This window comes from Macaca mulatta, chromosome 20 (assembly GCF_049350105.2).
Source record: "Macaca mulatta isolate MMU2019108-1 chromosome 20, T2T-MMU8v2.0, whole genome shotgun sequence".
Taxonomy (NCBI): Eukaryota; Metazoa; Chordata; class Mammalia; order Primates; family Cercopithecidae; genus Macaca; species Macaca mulatta.
Window position 1 is genome coordinate 3,513,438 of NC_133425.1, and position 22,965 is coordinate 3,536,402.

At 56.8% G+C, this 22,965-nt stretch overlaps 1 protein-coding gene across 9 annotated transcripts in view; it reads right to left on the reverse strand.

Moving 5' to 3' along the window:
* Window positions 1-737: 737 nt before the first annotated feature.
* ABCA3 (ATP binding cassette subfamily A member 3) overlaps window positions 738-22,965 on the reverse strand; it is a 60,043-nt gene continuing 37,815 nt past the window's right edge. For 7 of the 9 annotated variants that reach the window (XM_077985041.1, XM_077985035.1, XM_077985040.1 and 4 more), the window contains 19 exons: window positions 22,428-22,582; window positions 22,050-22,205; window positions 21,632-21,842; window positions 19,738-19,888; window positions 16,789-16,887; window positions 14,386-14,572; window positions 12,913-13,216; window positions 11,592-11,865; window positions 10,342-10,546; window positions 9,682-9,901; window positions 9,182-9,340; window positions 8,091-8,263; window positions 6,563-6,691; window positions 6,209-6,403; window positions 4,139-4,326; window positions 3,445-3,615; window positions 3,056-3,246; window positions 2,775-2,848; window positions 738-1,656 (listed from right to left, as the gene is read on the reverse strand). In XM_077985041.1, the coding sequence (XP_077841167.1) occupies window positions 1,525-1,656; window positions 2,775-2,848; window positions 3,056-3,246; window positions 3,445-3,615; window positions 4,139-4,326; window positions 6,209-6,403; window positions 6,563-6,691; window positions 8,091-8,263; window positions 9,182-9,340; window positions 9,682-9,901; window positions 10,342-10,546; window positions 11,592-11,865; window positions 12,913-13,216; window positions 14,386-14,572; window positions 16,789-16,887; window positions 19,738-19,888; window positions 21,632-21,842; window positions 22,050-22,205; window positions 22,428-22,582 (3,374 nt within the window). In that variant the 3' untranslated portion in view covers window positions 738-1,524. Of the gene's footprint in view, window positions 1,657-2,774; window positions 2,849-3,055; window positions 3,247-3,444; window positions 3,651-4,079; window positions 4,327-6,208; window positions 6,404-6,562; window positions 6,692-8,090; window positions 8,264-9,181; window positions 9,341-9,681; window positions 9,902-10,341; window positions 10,547-11,591; window positions 11,866-12,912; window positions 13,217-14,385; window positions 14,573-16,788; window positions 16,888-19,737; window positions 19,889-21,631; window positions 21,843-22,049; window positions 22,206-22,427; window positions 22,583-22,965 lie in introns of all 9 variants that reach the window. The other 2 variants (XR_013411320.1, XM_077985038.1) reach the window with 2 other exon arrangements.

A 22,965-nucleotide genomic window follows, 5' to 3' on the forward strand; every position in this document is an offset into this window, starting at 1 on the left:
AGGCTGCAGTGAGCTATGGTAACACCACTGCACTCCACGCTGGGCAACAGAGAAAGATGCTGTCTCCAAAAACAAAACACAAAACAGTGCATAAATAAAAAGGGGCCGGGCATAGTGGCTCATGGCTGTAATCCCGGCACTTTGGGAGTCTGAGGTGAGTGGATCACTTGAGGTCAGGAGTTTGAGACCAGCCTGGCCAACATGGTAAAACCCCATCTCTACTAAAAATACAAAAATTAGCTGGGTGTGGTGGCGCGCGCCTGTAGTCCCAGCTACTTGGGAGGCAGAGGCAGGAGAATCGCTTGCACCCGGGAGGCGAGGTTGCAGTGAGCCAAGATTGCGCCACTGTGCTCCAGCCTGGGAGACAAAGCAAGACTCCATAAATAACAAAAAAGGGAGCTGATGAAGAGTTATTTCTGGGAAATGGCAAATGGCCACAGGTGACCCTGGTGCCAGCAGCTTCTCTCCCACCAGACCTGTGCTTCCCACACAGCCCCGCCTGCTCTTCTCTTGGCTATAGACTAAGGGCCCGTCACCGGGCGTTTATCTAACCGGCTTTTTCCTTTGTGTTCTGGGCCTGTTCCTTCACCTCAGTGTATTATCTGCGTGTGCTCCCTTCTGGGAAAAGCGACATCCCACGTTTGTGTGATTGATACGTGAAAGAAGAGCCTCATGTATAGATTGTGGGCGAGCGATTGAGCCCCGTGACCCCTCGCGTGTGACCCACAGACTGTGACTGTGTCCCCTCAGCCTTTATTTTCTGGACGGTCACAACGTATTCAGTGTGTCCTTGAGACAGCCACCCAGCCCTTGGGGTGGTCCCTGCGTGTCCTGGGGCGGGCAACTTCCTGAGGGTGCAGTGCTGGGAACAGAGACTCCTTCAAGCCTGGCCACCTTCCCTCCTGTGCCGGCTGCTTCTAGGAGATGCTGTGGGACGATGCCCGGCTCTGCGGCGGCTACCATGCCCTAAGGAGCAGAGCCTCCAGGAGGCCCCCAGGCTGCGCTGGACGCTAAAACCCCAGCACCTAATCACAGTCAGCAGCTTCCCTCCACCGACAGTGATCTGCATGGTCCATTCCCGGCGGCCTGGGGGCCTCGCCACAGTTCAACCTGGCTTCCTGCTTCCTCCCCAGGGGAGGTTAGTGTCATGTGTAAACACGGACAAGTCACTGGGTCCTCTCTCCAGGGAGTGCCTGGAGAAATTCAACCCCCCAGCTCAGCTGCAGCCCTTCCTGGGTCAGCTCTCCACCCAGAGACCCGGGAGCTTGCCCGCAGACTGCCTGGCCCGCTCCAGCTCTGGGAGGGTGAGCTCCAGAGTGCAGACGTGAAGATGCGCATGCTGATCCTGGGCATGAGGGCTGGGCTGCACTCGTCCGTTCTGTGCATACTGCCTTGAATTTTTCATATCCATCATAGAAAAAAGTGATTAAAAATAAAGGATGAGATAAACTTGGAGAGAGAGGATGCAAGCCGGACCCTGCTTGCCCGTCCCATCCCTGCCTGGTGTCGAGGCAGCCACACCCCTCATCGCCCCTCCTCTGCAGTGGGCGGCTGCAGGTGGGCGAAGCTCAGGAAGACGTGTTCCAGCGAGATCTGGCTCACAGAGTAGTCGTCCACACTGTACTTTTCCTTGGCTTTCTCCAGAATACCGAAAACCTTTGGGGAGCAGAAAAGTCACTGGTAGGAGAGAACAGGGCCCAGGCTCCTGTGTGGAACCTGGGAGTCCCCTGGCAAGAGGGGCTGGTGAGGCCTCCACAATTCTACCCCTGCCCAGCCCCACCCCAGAGTCCCAGAGAGGGCAGCCCTGCGAGGGCACCGTGCTCCCCGGGAGAGGACACTGGCTAAGAAGGAGCCATCAGGGACAAGGCCCAGCCTCCTCCTCACGCTGTTCCCAGCTCAGAGTACAACCTTGAGCCAGCGATGTTCCCTTTCTGAGCCAGTTCTTTTTTTTCCCCCCATAATTTATTTTTTTAGAGAGAGAGTTTTGCTCTGTAGCCCAGGCTGGAGTACAGTGGCACAGTCATAGCTCACTGCAGTCTCGAACTCCCAGGCTCAAGTGATCCACCCACCTTAGCCTCCCGAGTAGCTGGGACTACCGGCATGCACCATGATACCTGGCTAATTTTTATTTTATTTTTTATTTTTTATTTTTTTGAGACGGAGTCTCGCTCTGTCACCCAGGCTGGAGTGCAGTGGCTGGAGCTCGGCTCACTGTAAGCTCTGCCTCCTGGGTTTACGCCATTCTCCTGCCTCAGCCTCCCGAGTAGCTGGGACTACAGGTGCCCGCCACCTCGCCTGGTTAGTTTTTTGTATTTTTTAGTAGAGACGAGGTTTCACCATGTTAGCCAGGATGGTCTGGATCTCCTGACCTCGTGATCCACCCGTCTCGGCCTCCCAAAGTGCTGGGATTACAGGCTTGAGCCACGGCACCTGGCCTAATTTTTAAATTTTTTGTAGAGACGGGGTCTGTGTTGCCCAGGCTGGTCTAGAACTCCCAGGCTTAAGCAATCCTCCCGCCTCAGCCTCCCAAAGTGCTGAGATTATGGTGTGAGCCACCATCCCTGGCCCTTTTCCTACTGCACACTGAATTCCTTTTACCACTGATATTTTGGATATAAAACCCCCAGACCAGCACGTATCAGTGTGAGTGTTAGGGGAGAAATGGAAACTGACTCCTCTGTGGAAAGAGTCTGCAGTCACACAGAGGGAGAGACCCCTGGAGGGACCTCCCCCAGCCCCATGAATGCCCAGTGGGGCCCCTGGGACTGCCTTACCTTCGCCCAGCTGAGGTCGCGGCCTGGCAGGTGGTAATGGACCATGCCTTGGTGCTCGTCTTCCAGGATGCTGCCTACGCAAAGGAGAGACGGTGTTGCTGTGAGGGCCGGGCTGGAGGATCGGAGAGTGCTTGGGTGCTCAGCACTGGAGTCCTTGTCCCAGGGACTGGGGAGATGGGACTTGGCAGGAGCGAGGCACAGACGCTCCATACAGCAGATGGGAGAGGCCTAGGCAGGGGCCCAGGGCCCACCCAGTGGGGGCTGCCGGGGCCAGCACACACCTGGAAAGGTCAGGTCCACAAAGGCCTTGAAATCCTCCAGCGCCTCCTGCTGCCCTTCGCTGTGCACCTTGGCCCGCAGGGAGTAGCCGCTGCCAAACTTGCTCTTGAGGTGCTGGGGGCTGCCCAGGCACTTGAACTGCCCCTGCACCATGATGGCCAGCCGGGTGCACAGGGCCTCACACTCCTCCATGCTGGGGAGAGGACGGGGCCTCAGACAGGGCTGGGGGTGCCAAAGGCTTGTGCAGACAGGAAAGCGTTGGTCCCCCAATCAGGCAGTTCCTGATACGTGCAGACACTGCACCAGATGCTCATGCGTCTCCTGGTCACCTGGCTCCTCCACGGCCCACCCGGTGCTGAAACTTCCAGTGACCCACGGACCCAGGCTCTACCTGTGGGAGGTGATGACGATGGCCTTGCCAGACTCTCGGGCTCGTGCCACGGTGTCCCAAAGCAGGCGCCGGGCCACGGGGTCCATGCCAGTGGACGGCTCGTCCAGGAAGATGACAGCAGGCTCTCCGATTAGGGCGATGCCAGTGCTCAGCTTCCGCTTGTTACCACCACTAGGGGCAGGAGGGTGCCGGGTGGGGGAATAAGGCTGAGAGTTAAGCATTGGCTCCCGTGTCCCAGTGGAGGCCCATGTCCCAGCAGAGGCCCACACCCAGCAACTGCAGAACAGCCCTGGTGAAGAGGAAGGAGCTGTGTGTGCACCTGGAGAGCCCACCACATAGAGCTAGAGGCCCCAGAGAAGGCTGTTCCCAGAGGCCCAGTGCACGCACCTACACAGGAACACATGTGCCCGCACCTAAGGGGGACCACCTACACAGGAACACAGTGGCCCTGGCATCTCTCGCTGCTGGCTTTGTCCCTAGGTGGCAGGCACTGTCAGGGCAGTCCCTCTCCTACCTGGAGCTACCTGGGTCACACAACCAAATCCCAGCTCCATCCTGGAGCCACAAGTGGGAGCTCTGGCTGCTGACCTGAGCAGTCACTCCCAGCTCTATGCTATAGGGACCCTGATTCTGACTCCAGTCTGGGAAGGGCCAGGGCTCTTCTGGTTGCAGGGGCCGGGCTTGGGAGGTGCACCTGTACGTCCTGACCAGCTTGTTGGCGTGTGGCTCCAGCAGCAGGCCCCGCAGAGTGTTCTCCACGCAGGCCCCAATGTGGCGCTCAGGGATGCCCCGGAGCCGAGCGTACATGACCAGCATCTCCCGGCCAGTCATGTGGTCCAGCAAGGCATCAAACTGTGGGCAGTAGCCGATCCGCTGCCGCACCTGGGGTCAGAGCATAGCCGGGGAGGGAGGTGGGTTGGAGGGAAGCCTCCTTCCTCCAGAGGGTCACAGGGACTACCCTTGAGGTGCCCATCCCTGCATCTGTCTGTGGTCCCTGCCAGTGTGTGTACACGGGGGACGCTGGAGCTGTGCACAGGCCCCGGTGGCTGCCCACAGTGGAAGCTCTTGGAACAGGGACACAGGAAGGATGTGGCTGGTGTAGGGAGGCTTCCAGAGCTGCTCTCAGAGCCTGGTCCAGGACAGGCAGCCATGGGATTAGGTGGCACAAGAATGGCCTTTACATAGAGGCAGACTCAGGGCTGGCCACCCACTCGTTCACGCCTGGGACGTCTAATGTGCTAGGACTCTTTCTTCTCCCTCTAAGAAGAAAGATTTATGGGCACCACCTTTGGGGTGAGCACTGCTTGGTCAGATGGTGCAGCAGCTGTTCTCTGTGCAAGTGACCATGTCCAGAAGAAATAGGACGTGCCTGCTGCCATCTGCCTAGCTACCTTCGGCAGCTGGTTGGGAGCAGGAGTGCCTGGGTTCTGTGGATTCTAGATACTGGATTTCTTTTTCTTTACCTTCCTTCTTTGGGGTTCTCAAGTTTCCAAAATCTTTTTTTTTTTGAGACAGTCTCACTCTGTCGCCGAGGATGGAGTGCGGTGGCGTGATCTTGGCTCACTGCAACCTCTGTCTCCCAGGCTCAAGTGATTCTCATGCCTTAAGCTCCCGAGTAGCGAGGATTATAGGCACCTGCCACCACACCCTGCTCATTTTTGTATTTTTCTCTAGTAGAGACAGCATTTTGCCATGTTGGCCGGGCTGGTCTTGAACTCTAGACCTTAAGTGATCTGCCTGCCTTGGCCTCCCAAAGTTGGGATTACAGGCATAAGCCACGCTCCCAGCCCAGAATGTTTTTAATCAGTTTGGGAAAAATCTTAGCCGATACCTTTTTGGCTACTACCCCCTGCCACTCTCTCTTTTCCTTTCCTTCTGGAACTCAGATGACATGTACTGGGGACTTCTTACCCTCTCCTTCATTGCTAGATCATATACGGTTTTCTCTCCCCTGCATAGACTTTCAATTGCATCATTTATTTCTGTAGACACAGTGAGTTTATAATCTTTTATAATCTGGCCTGACGATGCAGATCTAACGCCTATGTGCTTGTCCCCCCATGGGGCCTGTGTCTGTGGCTTCCAGTCATGGTACTGTCTCCTCTGTTTGCTGTGCATTGCCTGTAAGCCCTGGAACACTCTATGGGGAAGTCTACAGCCTAGGATGAGGCTTTCCTCCCGAGAGGGCCTGCACGTACTCTGGCCCAGGGCCTCTGCTGTCCAGGCTCCCCTGGCGTGAGCTCAGGAGAGGACTCCGCGGCCACTTCTCAGGCCCAGGCCCTGCCTTCCATTTCCCCTGCTCTGCTCGGCAAGCTCGACTTCCCATGCAGGACCCAGGCAGAGGTGCAGGAGGGCTGCCTCTGGTCCTTCTGCGGGGGAGCTGGTGGGGTTCAGCTCAACATGGGAAAACTGTTGGTGGGCCCAGGGCCTTCCGTCCCTTCACCCATCAAGGCCTCTAAACCCACACCTGAGCTGCCTGGACACAGAATGGCCTCTGCGCAGAGGTGGCTGTCAGTGCTGAATACACCTGTCCAGGCTCATCGATGTTGGCACCCATCTCTCTCCCCTCCCATCGCCTGCTAGTTCTGGCGAAGCTTAGCTTTAGCTCATTACCTTGTCTCGCTGTCCAGAGGCACGTGCTGGGCCCATTTCAAGCCACAGATGCAGCAGCTGTTTGCAGACAGCATCCCTCCGTCCCTGCCTCCAGGGTGCCCCCTCCAGCCATGCCTGCCTCACCCCTTTGGAACCTCCTGGCTGCACCCACCTTTCCGACATCAGAGCTGATTCTGTGACCCCCAACAAAGGCATCCCCAGAAGTGAGGCTCTCCTCCCCAGTCAGCATTTTGAAAGTTGTGGTCTTCCCGGCTCCATTGAAGCCCAGCAGGCCAAAGCACTCCCCTTTCTGCACCGCAAGGGAGATCCTGTCCACGGCCAGGAGGGGCACCCGCTGCTCGTACACCTGCAGGCACCCGACGGAAAACATGGAATGCAGAGGCCTGGACGCAAAGCAGAGCAGCCTGAGCCTCAGCGCCGCAAGCTTCCAGGGACAGGGTTGGACCCTGGGGACAGCCAGGTAGCCGGCTGGCAGGAAGGACTCCACCCCAAATTGTAAGGGTACCTTGGAGAGTTCCTTGATAATCAGAGGTGTGTGGAGCAGGGAGTCTGGACTGGGGGCCAGGATGCGGGTCCTCTCATCCGCCACATCTTGGTCCTCAGGAAGCACAGGCATCCGGGTGTATAATTCTGTCTGATTGACCAGGACAGAGACCGCGTGCATGAACCCAGACGCAGGGTGGCTCCCGTGGAGAAGGGAGGGGCGGGGGTGGATGTGGGAGGTCTGGTGGGACTAAGGCCTTTGTCCCAATCCTAGGCCCCACAGGTGCGACTCAGACCTTTTTCCAGAAGACACAGCGGTCTTACGGGGCTGAACTAGCATCCAGGAGACATAAACTATCTGAGGAAAAAGAACTGTGTGGGACTCATGGAGAAAAATCATAAATCTCTGCTGGGGAATATAAAATAAGATTTTAAAACAATTTTAATTTTTTTTTTTTTTTTTTGAGACAGAGTCTCTCTCACTCTGTTGCCCAGGCTGGAGTGCCGTGGCGTGATCTTAGCTCACTGCAAACTCCGCCTCCTGGGTTCAAGTGATTCTCCTGCTTCAGTCTCCTGAGTAGCTGGGATTATAGGCGTGCACCACCACGTCCAGCTAATTTTTGTGTTTTTAGTAGACATGGAGTTTCATTGTGTTGGCCAGGCTGGTCTAGAACTCCTGACCTTTGGTGATCTGTCCACCTCAGCCTCCCAAAGTGCTGGGATTACAGGCATGAGCCACCATGCTTAGCCTTAAAGTAAGATTTTTGTTTTCAGATTTAGAGATGGGAGTCTTGCTTTGTCACCCAGGCTGGAATTCAGTGGTACAGTCATAGCTCACTGCAGCCCAGACCTCCCAGGCTTAAGCCTCCTGTCTCAGCCTCCCTAGTAGCTGGGATTACAGGTGTGTACCATCATGCCCGGCTAATTTTAAAAACTTTTTAGAAGAGAGAGGGTCTCACTATGTTGCCCACACTGGTCTTGAACTCTTGGTTTCAGGTGATCTACCTACCTCTGCTTTCTAAAGTGCTGGGATTACAGGTGTGAGTCACCATGCCTCGCCAAAGATTTTAACACATGGAGACAGTTCCTTTTTTAGAGAAGTCTGACTATTTTAAAGAAGTGAATTCCCCCTCGGCTAAGCTGTATGTGCAATGCAATGTCAACACATTTGCTTGTGTTTGTTTGAGGGAGGGGATGGAGACCTGAAGTAACGGACGTTTTCAGTAAACACGTGGAGCACCCTCAGCCCCATGACCCCTCCTCTGGCACTGGGTGTCCCTGGGCACCACCTCTGCTCAGCAGGACGGCCCTGGGTCCCCAGGCTGACTCTCTGGCAGGGGCTCAGAACTCGACAGCCCTCGTGAGTGGCAAGGGCTGTGCCCTACCCTGGCTGTAACTGCTGGCTGGTGCTGAGGCCATGTAGTGGGAGGCCATCTGGTGCAGGAGCTGCTTGGTGGAGAAGGAGGTGGAAGCCGCCCCGGGTTGTGCTGGGCCCAAGCAGAGGCCTGGGGAGCATCCCACCAGTGTCCTGGGCTCCCAGCGCCGCTCACCAGTGTCCACCTCCTCCGGAAGGCGCAAAGGATGCCCCTGAGCCTCTGCAGCAGGTTGTTCTCGATGAGGAAGAGCAGGATGAGGTAGGCGCACCCTGAGGCAGCCATGGAGGCCACGAACCTGCCGACCCCCGGGGCGCTCCAGGCATAGAAGTTCTCCTGGTACTGGATGTCTGTGGGGCGAGGGAGTCACTGTGTCCCGAGGCCTGGGGCGCCCTCCTCCCCTCCCAGGTTCCCGGCCTCCACTCCCCTCCCCAGGCTGCTCAAGGCGCCTGTAACAGTGTCTCCTCCATGGGGAGATGTGAAGGCCAGTAGGTCACGGCTGCCTCTTGAGGCACCACAGCTCAGAGAGGCCAGGCACGTAACAATCCAATGCAGTCCCATGAGCGACGTGGCAGGCCCAGGGCAGTGACAGCTTGCCTGAGAGGCACAGGCTCTGTGGGAACCCTGGGCTGCCTCCTGGCCAGGACGGAGACCGTTACAAGCACAGAGGGGTATGTGGGAGGCTGAGGGGGCCCCACAGGACAGGTCCAAGTTCTGTCCCCCTAGACCTGGGGTTGCGATCTTGCTTAGAAACAGGGTCTTTGAATATGTGATTAGTAAGGACCTTAAGGTGAGACACTGGATCAGCGTGGGCCTTAAACCCAACAGCAAGTGTCCTTATAAGAGAAAGGCAGAAGGAGATTTGAGACAGGAGACAGGAGCCGTCATGCGAGGATGGAGGCGGTGGTGGTGAGGGGGTGCGGCCAGGAGCCCAGGATGCGTGCAGCCACCAGAGGCTGGGAGAGGCAGGAAGGGTCCTCCCCCGAGCCGTGGGGGATTCACTGCTGGTGCTAAGTGCTGGTCTGTGGTTCCTTGTTACAGATGCCCAGACACTGAGGCAGGTGGGAAAATGGGAGCTCAGATACAGGGCCTGGGAGCGAGCAGGCACGAGGGGGCTACTGTGGGAGGCGGGGCGAGGCAGTACAGAGGAACGCACCAGCCCCAGGCCACTCAGACGCAGAGGAGCCCCTGCCTTGGAAGGCCCCTCTTCAGTGGCCACGTCCTGAGGACGCGGGGGTGCTGCCCAGGGTCGGGGCTGGGACACTCACTATATTTCTTGCAGTAGTGGGCGGCGACTTCAGAGGAGGTGCAGTACCTCCGCGTCTCATAGTTCTCATAGAAGCTGCTGACTGCCATCCCCAGACAGTGGTTGGGCAGCACCAGGAACACGTGATCCAGGGTTTTGGAAAGTTCTTCCAGTTTTACAGCTGCATTGGGGAGGTAAGATCAGTCTGTGCTGGAGGGCACACCACACCCACCTCTAGGACAGGCCTGGTCAGGGCGGGCACAGGGCCTTGTCCGTGCTGTGTGGAGTGAAGGGGCACCTCCCAGGGACGCCCCTGCCGGCTCTGCACAGGGCAAGGACACCGCAGACGCCTGCCCACCAGTCATAGCTAGCCGGGCAGGGCCAGCTGGGGCAGAGGGGCTGGTGAGCATGAGCTAGGCCCATTGCCTGAGTCCTGCCTTGGCTGTGGCGGGTGCCTCCCTGTCTGGGCGGAGCGGCTCCATGGATGGCCATGGGGGCTGGGGGTGGTCTCCAGGCGCCCACCTGGGATGCGCATGATGGTGACCATCAGGAAGGTGGCGATGCCCGACAGGATGTTGAAGATGGTCAGCCTCGTGTAGGCGGTGGCCGCCCCCGAGAAGAAGAAGTTCATCAGGTACATGAGGGGGATGATGGCCCAGCCGTAGAGCAGGAGCAGCAGCAGGGTGTCGGCCACGTGGCCGTCCCGCGTGAAGGCACGCACGTCGAAGGCCTTGAACACCACCTGCGGCAGCACAGGGAGGCACTGCCACGCACGCCAAGCTGAGAGCAGCTCACGGGTGGGGAAAGGGTGAGAGGAGCATTTGGAGGTCCTCAGACCCCTCCTGGTCAGCTGGCCCATGCCCATCAGCCCCACAGGCCATGTCTGGCCCCCGCAGTGGCTTTCAGCCCCAGGCCCTCTCTGTCCCAGTTTCCCCTTGTCCCCTTGCACTGAGAGCTGTAACCAGGGTGGCTGCTGTGGGCGCTGCCCATGTATAGAGGGCAAAGGCTGAGGGTGCAGGGAGGAGGCGAGGTGGCAGCCGCCAGGGGATTCCAGCCGTGCTCCCTGAGTTGGGCTGAGCTGCTGGCCTAGGCTGCCCAGCTGGTTGTGGTTCTGCAAGGGGGTCCCAGGGCAAACCCCCTGTGGTCTACAGGGGAACGGACCCAGCACCCTCCGGCGCTCACCAGCAGCAGCAGACTGGGGATGAGGAAGGAGATAAGGTCCCACAGCAAAGCAGAGAGCCAGAAAGTGGCCACGTGGACTCCGCTCACAAACTGCACGTGCTTGGCCTGCACGGCCCTCTCGCTGACCGCCAGGATGGAGAACGTGCTGGCCAAGAATGCCATGGCGAAGAGCAGGTTGAGGGCAATGTCGAATCCCTTCCGGCCCCTGCGGGGGACAGGGAAGGTCAGGGATGGAGCACAGCATGCCTGAGTGGCAGGAAAGGTCGGGTTTTCAGTTATGACTGCCCAAGGCATGCAGGGCAGCGGCCCAACCAATAAAGGGGCTTATGGGAGAGCACGAGCACCACGGTTCCATACCAGGAACATCTGCCCCCACCGGAGAACGGCTCCTCTGGACCTCCTATGCTGATGTGATGATGGCAGTGTCACTCTCCTCATCACCCGCCCCCTGCCCAGCTCTCAGCCCCATGGCTGTGGGCGACCCTGCCCAGGTGTGGAGGTCCTGAACCCCGCTGCATCCCCCTGGAGTGTGGCAAAGGGAAAGCCTCTCCGGGCCTCTGCGCATTATTCTAGGATCCTGAGTTGACAGCAAGGAGAGCAGATCGAGGGCTGCTGCTTTTCTGCTCTCGGGGCAGGGATGGAGCTAGAAGCTGGGATGCAGCCATCGCCAGGCCTAGGCCTAGCCTGGAATGTGGGTGGAGACGACACTGCCCTGAGGAGGAGTGGCTATCCTGAAATTAACAGAATTTTTGGCCTCCTCTGGGTGGTCCCCGGAGCTCTGGGGCTCTGTGGCTGGGATGGGGGTAGCCCTGCCCACACAATGGCATGGCAGGCTCCTGATATGTGGCCATCTGAGGGGCAGGGACGGCAGTTCTTGCCAAGTCCTGCTCTGCTCACCCTCCATCACCTCAGCTTATGTGCCCAGTGGGTCACACTGTTGGAGAGAGCAGTGTGGAGTGAGGACAGTGGCTGGCAGGAGCCAGGTAGATTTAGGAGAAGGCAGGGCTGCCTGCCGAGCCTTCATAGGTCCCCGTCAGGACTGCAGCGCATGGGATGGCCCACAGCTGATCTGCTGTCACAGGGAGTGGGGGCTGTGGATGGTGGAGAAGGATGTGGGAGGGGTTTCCTACCAGACCCAGGGGCTTTGGGAGAGTAGACACAATGCTCTATCTATAGGCCTGTGGCAGTGCCCAGGGCAGTCAGTCCTGGGGTCCCCGGCCAGGGTGGACGGGGACGGGCAGCACACATACTCATTGAACTGGTCCTTGGCAGCCTGCAGGGCGCTCCGGGGCTGGGGGAAGTTGGAGACCACGATGGAGGCGTGAGGCCCACAGAGCAGCTTGAACAGAAGGTTGTCCACGACGGCCAGGGCAGTGGCTGGGGAGTGGTACGCCTGGTTGTTGAACAAGGCAGTAACGACCGTGCGTTCTCCCACGTCTCTGAAGGACGCTGCCACAAGGCACCGCTCATTAAAGCCGCCCCCCTCCACAGAGGCCCTGAAGATCAAGAACTCCTCCAGGTCACCTGGGGAGCAATGGCAGAGTCAGAGGACACAGGAGGAGGTGACACCTGGGCACCCGCTGCCATCTGAGCATGGCTAATCAGGGACCCAATGCAGTGGTGCCAGCATCCTCTGAGCTGCCCGCCCTGTCACTCTCCTCCTAAGGAGAGCCTAATTTCTGCCAGGGTTTTGTCATCATTCAGTACGTGGAACTGTGAATGCTGGTCAGGAGCCAGGAAGGCAGCTGCAAAATAAGAAAACCTTCCAGTAGGTTCCATTAACCAGAGCATGGTCCCTGTTCTGAGCCTGGGGCAGTATCCAACTGTGACTACCAAGACTCTTTTTTTTTTTTTTTCTTTCGAGACAGTCTTGCTCTGTCGCCCAGGCTGGAGTGCAGTGGCGTGATCTTGGCTCACTGCAGGCTCCACGACCCGGGTTCAAGCAATTCTCCCGCCTCAGCCTCCAGAGTAGCTGGGATTACGGGTGCCCACCACCACGCCTAGCTAATTTTTTATGTTTAGTAGAGCAGAGTTTTGCCATGTTGACCAGGCTGGTCTGGAACTCCTGACCTCAAGTGATCTACCTGCCTCGGCCTCCCAAAGTGCTGGGATGACAGGTGTCAGCCACTGAGCCTGGTCAAGAATTGTGGGTTTTAAGATGATGGAAGAAAACACCCTGTCACACGAAGGCGCACTGTCGCCAGCATCGTCACACAGCAAAGGTAACTTGAAGTCACTATGTTTCTGCATTTTGCCCGTGAATGATGCTGAAAGACAGCTTCAGTAAGGAGATGCCTGACAAAGCCCGGCCCCAGTATGCCAGTGTCTCTGGCACCCCCAGTGACTCAGTGCCATGATCTGCCACCCAGGGGACATCGGCAATGTTTCCAGGCATGTTTGATGGTCACGATGGGGTGGGGCAAGGTCAGGGATGCTGCTGAACTTCCCTCAGCACATTCAGAACAGCCAAGAACCATCCTCCCCAGATGTCGACCCTGCTGCAGTCTGGAAGGTGAACTCTGGCCGCACGACCGGCCCCCGATCCCATCTCGCCCCTGGGATGCCCCTTACCGAGCACCTCGCGGGGCTCCTGTCCCTCGGCCTGCAGTGCGTCTTTCAGATGCTCTGACAGCTGCTGACCCAGCTGGGAGGTCCCAGGAACCGAGAAGGGCACGACGGTTCTGCCGTACTCGCCCAAGGTCAGCCTCAGCATGGGGTCATCGAAGAGCTCCGAGGAGTAGTTGATGGCCAGGAGGGCCAGGGTGACACAGGTCAGAGGCACTAGGATCTGTGCCGCCACCATTTTCCACTCGCGCCAGCTGTATGCGGCCTTCTTCAGGAACATGGCCCAGAACTGCTGGCAGTGCAGGGTGAGCTGCGGCAGAGGGGGACGCAGGTGACAACAGCACTGCTTGGGGGCCAGTGCCTGACCCCCACCCACCTGCGGCAGGTGCTGTCCTGTGTGATGCCAGCCTGGGGGCCTGGAGCTGAGGTTGCACTGGAGACTCCCGGAGCATTGAAATGGCTGTGGGGGGAGCTCAGTGCACCACGTGGCAGGCTCGCCTGTGCATACTCTGCAGGTCTCCATGGGGCCGTGCACATTGGTACTGGGAGCCTCACAGTGGCCATGGAGGCAAGGTGGACACTATTTATTTTATTTTCTTGAGACAGGGTCACTCTGTCCCCTGTGGTGGAGTGCAGTGGTGTGATCTCAGCTCACTGCAACCTCCGCCTCCTGGGTTCAAGCGATTCTCCTGCCTCAGCCTCCCAAGTAGCTGGGATTACAGGCGCCCACCACCATGCCCAACTAATTTTTGTAGTTTTAGTAGAGACGGGGTTTTGTCATGTTGGCCTAGGCTGGTCTTGAACTACTGACCTCAAGTGATCTGCCTGCCTTGGCCTCCCAATGTGCTGTGATTAGAGGCGTGAGCCACCACATCCGGCCCAGATACAGTTTCATTGTCTCAGGACAGTAGAGGACCAGCTGCCATCCCCTGCCCTCCCCCTGCCTCAAGGAGACACCACCATGCAGGTCACAGGAAACAAATGGCTGAGCCTCCCCACCAGCCTGACTGCCTTGTTCTCCAGCTTCTTCCCTTCCTGGTCCTCCAAGGCAGAGAGTGTCAGGGCTTTGAGATCAGGCTGACCAGGGATCAGACTGAGCTCTGTCACTCTGTCACATTTGACTTTGGCCCAGGCCTTGGTTTCCCATCTGTGAACCAGGTGCAGCAACCCCCCTCCCCGTCGTTGGCTGCTGGAAAGCCTCCTCAACACAGAGCTGGGCACCCGGCAAGTTCCTGTTGAGCAGGGCGCTGGGCCTGAGGTAGAGCATGAGAAATTCCAGTTGCTCCATTCAGACGCTTCTCCCTGCTGACCCATGCAGTGTGAGCCGCTGCCCGCCCTCTGCCTGCCCTCTGCCCGGTGCGCTGACTCTCTCAGACCCTGTTTCCGCCCTCACAGCCTCTCCTCTGCATCGGCTCACATGAGGTGTTTGGGGGCTGTTCGCCCTTCCCCCGCTGCCTGCCCACGCGCCTGGGCACTCACCCCAGTGTTGAGCTTGACAGCGGTATGCTCCTCTTCGATGAGGGCTCCAATGCCGTCGGAGGGGTCCATGGCCCCACAGAGGCTGCTGTCCACAGCCCAGTCGCTGGCGCGCCTCTCGTGCTGGTACTGCAGGGCAGGCAGCTGGATGGCCTGGATGTCCATGCTGCTGTCTACCAGCTTCCCAACCCTGTGCCGACACACACGCGGACCCGTCAGGACCCAGCTCCCGGGGCGGGTGGAGGGAGGGGCTGTGTTGAGAGGCACTGAGGGGAGCAGTGTCACCGCAGTCCTTGGCTTGCTCATGCACCTGCCTATGCATTCCCTCACTCATCAGTGTCTCTGGCCACCATGCACAGCTAATTTTCGTATTTTTAGTAGAGAGAGGGTTTCACCATGTTGGCCTGGCTGGTCTCGAACTCCTGACCTCAAGTGATCCACCCACCTTGGCCTCTCAAAGTGCTGGGATTACAGGCATGAACCACCACGCCTGGCAAAGGAGGTGATTTTTTAATATTATGTGAATTACGTCACACACACACACACACACACACACACACACCCCTTCCTAGAACTCCCCACCAATTAGGAAACACCACTGAGGCTGCAGCAGGCAGGAGGCATCCCCCAGCTGGCTAAGCAACCTCATCAGGCCACCCTTGGAGCTGTGTGAGCCCTGCCCGCCCGCTTCCTGCTCCTGCGTGCAGGCCGCTGTGAGGCCTAGGTACCCGCTCCTGTGGCCCTTGCCAGAGCCCTTCTCCCTCACTGGAGAGAGGGCTGACTGACTGGAGTCGGAGCTGGCTGACTCCAGGCCAGCCCGTGGTTTCTTTTTCCTATGTTCACGCTTCCTTCCTTCAACCAGGATTCGTGGAAAGTCAGTAAGTGCTCGGTCCTGTGCGGGATACAGGTCAGTGGGCAGTCCGTCCTTCCCTCTGCCGCCTCGCCTGGCCTGGTTTCCCTGGGTCTGTTGCTGGACATGTGGTCCCCTGGACAGATGTCCCCAGAGCATGCACCACCATGTCCTACATGTATGATCACCTATTCTGTCGCCTCCTCTAGGTTGTGGGCTACCCAAGGAGGAAAACCTATCTCACGTTTTTTTCTTTTCATTTTGACACAGGGTTTTGCTCTGTCCCCCAGGCTGGAGTGCAGTGGTACAATCTCAGTTCACTGCAACCTCCACTTCTCAGGTTCAATTGATTCTCCTGCCTCAGCCTCCCAAGTAGCTGAGATTACAGGTGTGTGCCACCACGCCTGGCTAATTTTTGTAGTTTTAGTAGAGATGGTGGCTGGGCATGGTGGCTCATGCCTATAATCCCAGCACGGATCCTCAGGAGGGTCACCTGAGGTAGGGAGTTCCAGACTAGTGTGGCAAAACCCCATCTCTGCTAAAAATACAAAAAAACTAGCCGGGCGTAATGACATGTGCCTGCAGTCCCAGCTATTGAGGCTGAGGCAGGAGAATCGCTTGAATCTGGGAGGTGGAGGTTGCAGTGAGCTGAGATTGCTCCACTGCACTCCAGCCTGGGCGACAGAGCGAGACACTGTCTCAAAAAAAAAAAAGAGAGAGAGAGATGGGGTTTCACCATGTTGACCAGGCTGGTCTCAAACTCCTGGGCTCAAGCGATCACCTGCCTCGGCCTCCCAAAGTGCTGGGATGACAGGCGTGAGCCACCGCGCCCAGCCCCCGTGCAGTTCTGAGAGTCTGGATGAGATAGTTCCCATCTTCATTAAGGACACAGGTATCCCCCAAGGATGATCTAAGCCCAAGAAAAGCTGGGCACGCCTCTGACACCGTGTGCTAGATGGTGGGTCTGGAAGGGACCCCAGGGCCATGCAGACCCCTCACGTGTGCTGCTGTTTCCCACGAACACTAGTGCTGCTGACAGTCACAGTCTGCACTTGGGGCTCTGACGGCAGCCACCGCCCTGCCCCATCCTGGGCTGTTCCTCCAGCCTCACGTGGGCATTCGGGATCATAACCGAGGTGACTGTTTATCACTGCACTTTTTAAAAAAGTCCTCGGCCGGGCGCAGTGACTCATGCCTGTAATCTCAGCACTTTGGGAGGCTGAGGCGGGCGGACTACTTGAGGTCAGGAGTTTGAGACCAGCCTGACCAACATGGAGAAAACCCATCTCTACTAAAAACACAAAATTCGCGGGGTGTAGTGGTGCATGCCTGTAATCCCAGCTACTCAGGAGACTGAGGCAGGAGAATCTCTTGAACCCAGGAGGCGGAGGTTGCAGTGAGCCGAGATCGCACCATTGCACTCGAGCCTGGGCAACAGAGTGTGACTCTATCTCAAAAAAAAAAAAAAAAAAAAAGAAAGAAAGAAAAGAAAAAAAAGAAAATCCTCTGCAGCACTGAGCCCAGTCCTAGGTGGACGGAAACACACATTTACTGACCGAAGGAAGACTTCCTCCATGGTGGTGATGGATGCCCCAAAGCTGGCAATGCCCAGCTCTTTCTGCTTCTTCTCCAGTTTAGCAAAGAGACCTTCAAACCTGAAAAACAGACCCAGCATGATGAGTCACTTCTCAGTGACTTTCTAGATAATTTGTTCCTAAAGCATCACCCCCTCGGCCGGGCACAGTGGCTCACGCCTGTAACCCCAGCACTTTGGGACGCCAAGGCGGGCAGACCACCTGAGGTGACCATGAATTCGATACCAGCCTAGTCAACATGGTGAAACCTGTCTCTATTAAAAACATAAAAAACTAGTCATATGTGGTGGCAGGTGCCTGTAGTCCCAGCTACTCAGAAGGCAGAGGCAGGACAATCACTTGAACCCAGGTGGTGGAGGCTGCAGTGAGCTGAGATTGTGCCACTGCACTCCAGCCTGGGTGGCAGAGTGAAACTCTGTCTCAAAATAAATAATAAATAAATAAATAAATAAAATAAAGAGGCCAGGTGCAGCAGCTCACACCTGTAATCCTAGCACCTTGGGAGGCCGAGGTGGGTGAATTGCCTGAGCTCAGGAGTTCGAGACCAGCCTGAGCAACATGGTGAAACTGTCTCTACTAAAATACAAAAAACAAAACAAAACAAAACAAACAAAAAAAACACTACCCAGTCATGGCGGCTTGTGCCTGTAATCCCAGCTACTTGGGAGGATGAGGCAGGAGAATTGCTTGAACCCGGGAGGTAGAGGTTGTGGTGAGCTGAGATCGCACCACTGGACTCTAGCCTGGGAAACAGACCAAGACTCCATCTCCAAAAACTAAACTAAACTAAACTAAAATGAATCACCCCCCACTCCACCTCCCTGTAGAATGGAGGAGGGGCCACAGGAGGTTAACTCCTTGAAATGCCTTTTTTTCTCTTTTTTTTCTTGAGATGGAGTTTCGCTCTGTCGCCCGGGCTGGAGTGCAGTGGCGCGATCTCGGCTCACTGCAAGCTCCACCTCCCGGGTTCACACCCGTCTCCTGCCTCAGCCTCCCGAGGAGCTGGGACTACAGGTGCCTGCCACCATGCCCGGCTAATTTTTTGTATTTTTAGTAGAGACGGGGTTTCACTGTGTTAGCCAAGATCGTCTTGATCTCCTGACCTTGTGATCCACCCGCCTCGACCTCCCAAAGTGCTGGGATTACAGGCGTGAGCCACCGTGCCCGGCCATGTGGCTAATTTTTAATTTTTTTGTAGAGATGGGGTCTCACTATGTCGCCCAAGCTGGTCTCCTTCTCCTTCTGCCTTGGCTTCTGGAAGTGTTGGAATGACAGGCATGGTTGCTCATGCCTGGCTAAAAGTGAGGTTCATATGGTTTGATTCCCTGGTTTTCTTTCTTTTTTTTTGAGACAGAGTCTCGCTCTGTTTCCCAGGCTGGAGTGCAGGGGTGCAGCAGCATGATCTTGGCTCAGCGCAACCTCTGCTCCTGGGTTCATGCCATTCTCCTGCCTCAGCCTCCTGAGTAGCTGGGATTACAGGCTCCCACCACCATGCCCGGCTAATTTTTGTATTTTTAGTAGAGACAGGGGTTCACCATGTTGGTCAGGCTAGTCTCCAACTCCTGAGCTCGTGATCCATCCGCCTTGGCCTCCCAAAGTGTTGGGATTACAGGCATGAGCCACTGCACACAGCTGGGAAACACTTTCTAAGAATAAAATTAATAGAAGAAATCACAAGAGAAAGGATGTTGCTACATTAAGTACAAAAGTTAGGCCAGGTGCAGTGGCTCATGCCTGTAATCCCAGAACTCTGGGAGGCTGAGGCGGAAGGATCACTTGAACCCAGGAGTTCAAGACCAGCTTGGGCAACATAACAAGACCCCATCTCTACAAAGAAATAAAAAAAGTAGCCGGACATGTTGATACACACCTGTAGTCCCAGCTACTTGGGAGGCTGAGGTGGGAAGATCACTTGAGCCCAGGAATTCAAGGCTGCAGTGAGTTATGATTGCACCGCTGCACTCCAGCCTGGGTGACAGAGCAAGACCTTGTCTTTAAAATAAATGAATGTGGCCAGGTATGGTGACTCTTGCCTGAGATCTCAGCACTTTGGGAGGCCGAGGTGGGTGGATCACCTGAGGTTAGGAGTTTGAGACCAGCCTGGCCAACATGGTGAAACCCCATCTCTACTAAAAATACAAAAATTAGCCGGGCATGGTGGCGCACGCCTGTAGTCCCAAGCTACTTGGGAGGCTGAGGCAGGAGAATAGCTTGAACCTGGCAGGCGGAGGTTGCAGTGAGCCGAGATCGTGCCACTGCACTCCGGACTGGGCAGCAGAGTGAGGCTCCATCTCAAAACAAATAATAAATAAATAACAATAAAATAGAATAAACAAATGTAAAATGGAAAAAAAAAATCTGACGAAATCAAACAAACAACAAACTGGAGAAAAGTACAACCAACTGATATTATCCAGATAATATCCAGACTGATACTATCATAGAAAACTGGCTTCCCTCCCCTTGCTGGTTCTGCCGTGTGTATGAGACAGTGATGAGCAGGTGCTAACATCTCCAGCTCTGACACTGAGACCAGATTCACCACCTGTGTACAAATACAGACTCTCAGTTTCACGAGTAGTTCTGAGTGCAGCTGCAGCCTGTGTTGAACCTGGTGACAGAAGCTGGAGTGTGAGCCCTGCATAAGCACTGAGCACCCGTTTGGTGAGTCAGATAGGTGCTTCTCCTTTTCAGGTCCTAATTACGTTTCTCCTTGCTAGGAGGCTTGGCACCTAGGACCCAGCCAACCAGATTCGTCTGGGCTGATGGTGCCCAGGCTGAGGGTCTAAGAGTGCCGACTGGCCAGGCCAGAGAGGGGCAGAGCAGGTGCCTCTAAGCACCAAGCCCTCATGGCCCACGGGGATTCCATCTTGGATATATACCTGTGCGTGCCCTCCCTGGGAGGCGTACCTGTGTGTGCTCTCTCTGGGAAGGATGAAAGACAGCTCAGCCCCAGCGCTGCTCTCCAGCGTGGCGTTGGGGACGTGGTGGTGGACCAACTGGGAGATGCCTTCGGGGTTGCAGTGTGGCTCCTTCACCAGCGTCATGTGATAGCCGGCACCTGGAACACAGGGCCACGTGTGAGATCTTTGGCTGATCCCCCAGGTCTCTTCATGCCCACCCGGGATCTCTAGGGCTCACACCAGGCAAGCTGGTGGGAAGGAGACCAGAGAACCGGAGGTGGGCAGCTGAAGCAGAATGAATGTATCTTGGAGCTCCCCGTGCTGTCCCGAGGATCTTGCCTCCTGCTCCTGCTGGGAAGAGCTACTGGGGATCTAGGGTGCTGAGCACTGTCAGGGCCACCTGCTGGAAGGTGGGGTCTCACTCTAACTGTACAAGCACCAGGGAAGGATATGAGCAGCAGCGACGGACCACGTGTGAGGGCTTCTCTCTTGTGGGGTTAACACTGACGGTTATGGTGCGGTTCTAGGAAGGGACTGTCAGCAGCAGCAGGAGCAAGAGCTACTGGCTGCAGGACCACACTGCACGGCACTATCATAGATGCATCTTACCTCTTCCCCAACGTCACCGTGCAGAAGATGGAGATGGAATTCCATGTCCTTTTTTTTTTTTTTGAGACAAGAGTCTCACTCTGTCACCCAGGCTGGAGTGCAGCCACACAATCTTGGCTCACTTTAACTTCCACCTCCTTGATTCAAGTGATTCTCCTGCCTTAGCCTCCCCATGTAGCTGGGATTACAGGCATGCACCGCCATACCTGGCTAGTTTTTTTTGTATTTTTAGTACAGACAGTAGTGACAGGTGTTGAGTGTTGTGTAAAACTTATCATCATGGTTCTGGAGTCATGTGTTACACTTTAAATGTGCACAGTATTCCCAGAAACAAAACTGAAGTTCTCTGGACCCTTACTTGTTACCTTCCTGGCTTCCTTTTGCTTCACAGGGCCATGTAGCTGTCTCTTGTTGGCCAGGCTGTTCTTGAACTCCTGACCTCAAGTGATCTGCCTGCCTTAGCCTCCCAAAGTGCTGGGATTACAGGCGGTGAGCCACCATGCCCAGCCCCATGTCCTCTTTAGAGACAAGGATGCCAGGCCCAGGAAGAGCAGTGGCTCTGCCAACTGGGCAGTGGGGCAGGAAGTGGCCAGTGGAACTCTCAGAGGCCGTGGTGGATGGTTCCATATCTCCGAAGGTCTGTTCTCCTCCCTCTTGGTAACAAAACCCTGGTATCTTGGCTGAGCACGTGGCTGCCAGGCCATCTCCTCCAGCCTGCTGCTAACCACATTGGGTTGCCACTCAGTCACTAGGGGGCAGAAGTGGGATGTGCACTTGGGGTTGGGGGGTGTCCTAAGGGGAAGAGGGCTCCTATGTCTTTGCTCCACCTCCTATCAGAATGTGGGGGACGGTGGCACACCCGGACCGTGCTGGACCAGGAGGTGACCTTGAAAGGGAAGCTGCAGTTGCACAGTCAGAGGCCTGGGCCCAGATCCCGTCAGCCGCTGGCCCTGGCCATGCTGTGAGCTGCTCTTATGAGGGAGCTGCCACGTTGGTGCGTGTGTCGGCCTCTCCAAGGGCAGTGCTGCTCCGTGGCACTGGGCTTGGCCTCTGTTTTTCTGGTCATGGCTGAACTACATCCTAACCAAATTGAGACTTTCAGCTCCGTTTCCTGCCTCTTCCCTCTCACAAGCCCCCCTGCCCGGTTAGGCTCTCCACCCAAAGGCAACAGACAGGAGGTCCAGAAAAGGCCACCCCTGCCTGATCTCAGGGCCCTTCATGTGGGTAGCAGCCATTCCCTCAGCACAGCAGCCAGGACACCGACCCCGTTGCGGGCTGGCCCGACCACTCACCATATTTCTGCTTGAGGAACAGTGAGGACCCGCAGCACTGCAGCTCCCCCTTGGCCATGATGGCGATGCGGTCTCCCAGCAGGTCAGCCTCGTCCATGAAGTGGGTGGTCAGCACGATGGTGCGGTCACTTTTCTGCCGCTGCAGAAGGTCCCAGATGGCCCTCCTGGAGATGGCGTCCATGCCCGAGGTGGGCTCGTCCAGTATCAGCACCTGGAGACAGAGACACAGCCTCATGATGCTGGTAGAGCCACACCCCAGGCTGGCCCATCAAGGGGTTCGCAGAGTCAGCTCGAGTCCTCCAAAGATGGTGATGACCTTGTCTGGGGAGTCAAGGGCCAAGGTGCCTGGGCCATGGCGGAAGGGCCAGCCCAGGTCGCGCAGGAGGGGAGCCCACTGCCTCCAGTCCCACCGCTGCACCTTGGAGCCTGCGATGAGGGCGATGCCGATGGAGAGCTTGCGCCTCATGCCCCCGCTCAGGAAGCGGCTCCGTGAGTTCCACTTGTCCTCCAGGCCGATGATGTGCAGCATCTGCTTGACTTCTTCAGGGCACTTCTGGCGCGACAAGCCCTTCAGCTGCAACGACAGGGGATGCAGGGAGATGCAGGCTCCTGGCAGAAGGCTGACCCTGGCCAGAGAGTTTCTGGTGAGAGGAACCTCTCTCTGACGTGGCTGCACTCAGAACCCTGGCTCCTGTCCTTCTGGCTCCCCTCCTCCAGTTTAGCTTCTTGGAAGACTGCCCCGGAAGCTCGAGCACATCAGTGGAAACACCCCAGGACACCCCTGGCCCCAGCTCACCTGGGCATAGAAATAAAGGTGCTCTGCGACTGTCAAGTTGTCAAACAGGATGTCGTGCTGCGGGCACAGGCCCAGGCTCTTCCGGATCTGAACCATATCCTGGGAAATTTCATACCCGCTGATGTATGCCCGTCCACTGGTGGGGGGAAAGAGACCTGGGGCCCAGCAGGAGACCCCACATTGAGCATGAAGATCCTGCTCGTCAGCACCTGGGGTAATGGCTCCTACCCTGTCTGTCTCCCCTAATTTCCTCTGAGGACCGTGCCCTTGAGAGGGCCGGGAACCCCGCTCCCACCGGGGTGGGCTTCAGCTGGGCCAGTGGGAAAAAGAAGCGGCATGGAAACAGTCCTGCCACCGGGACGCACAGCTGGTTAGCGAGGAGAAACCCACGTCACACACACACAGACGAGTCACCACAATCAGTCCCTGCCCCAGGTCCCAGCCTGTGCCACTGCCAGACACCTTGGTGCTTGGGGAAGACAGAATGAAATGCCAGCAGGGGGTGTGGTGCACAGGGGAGAGCTCTAAGAGGGGGGTT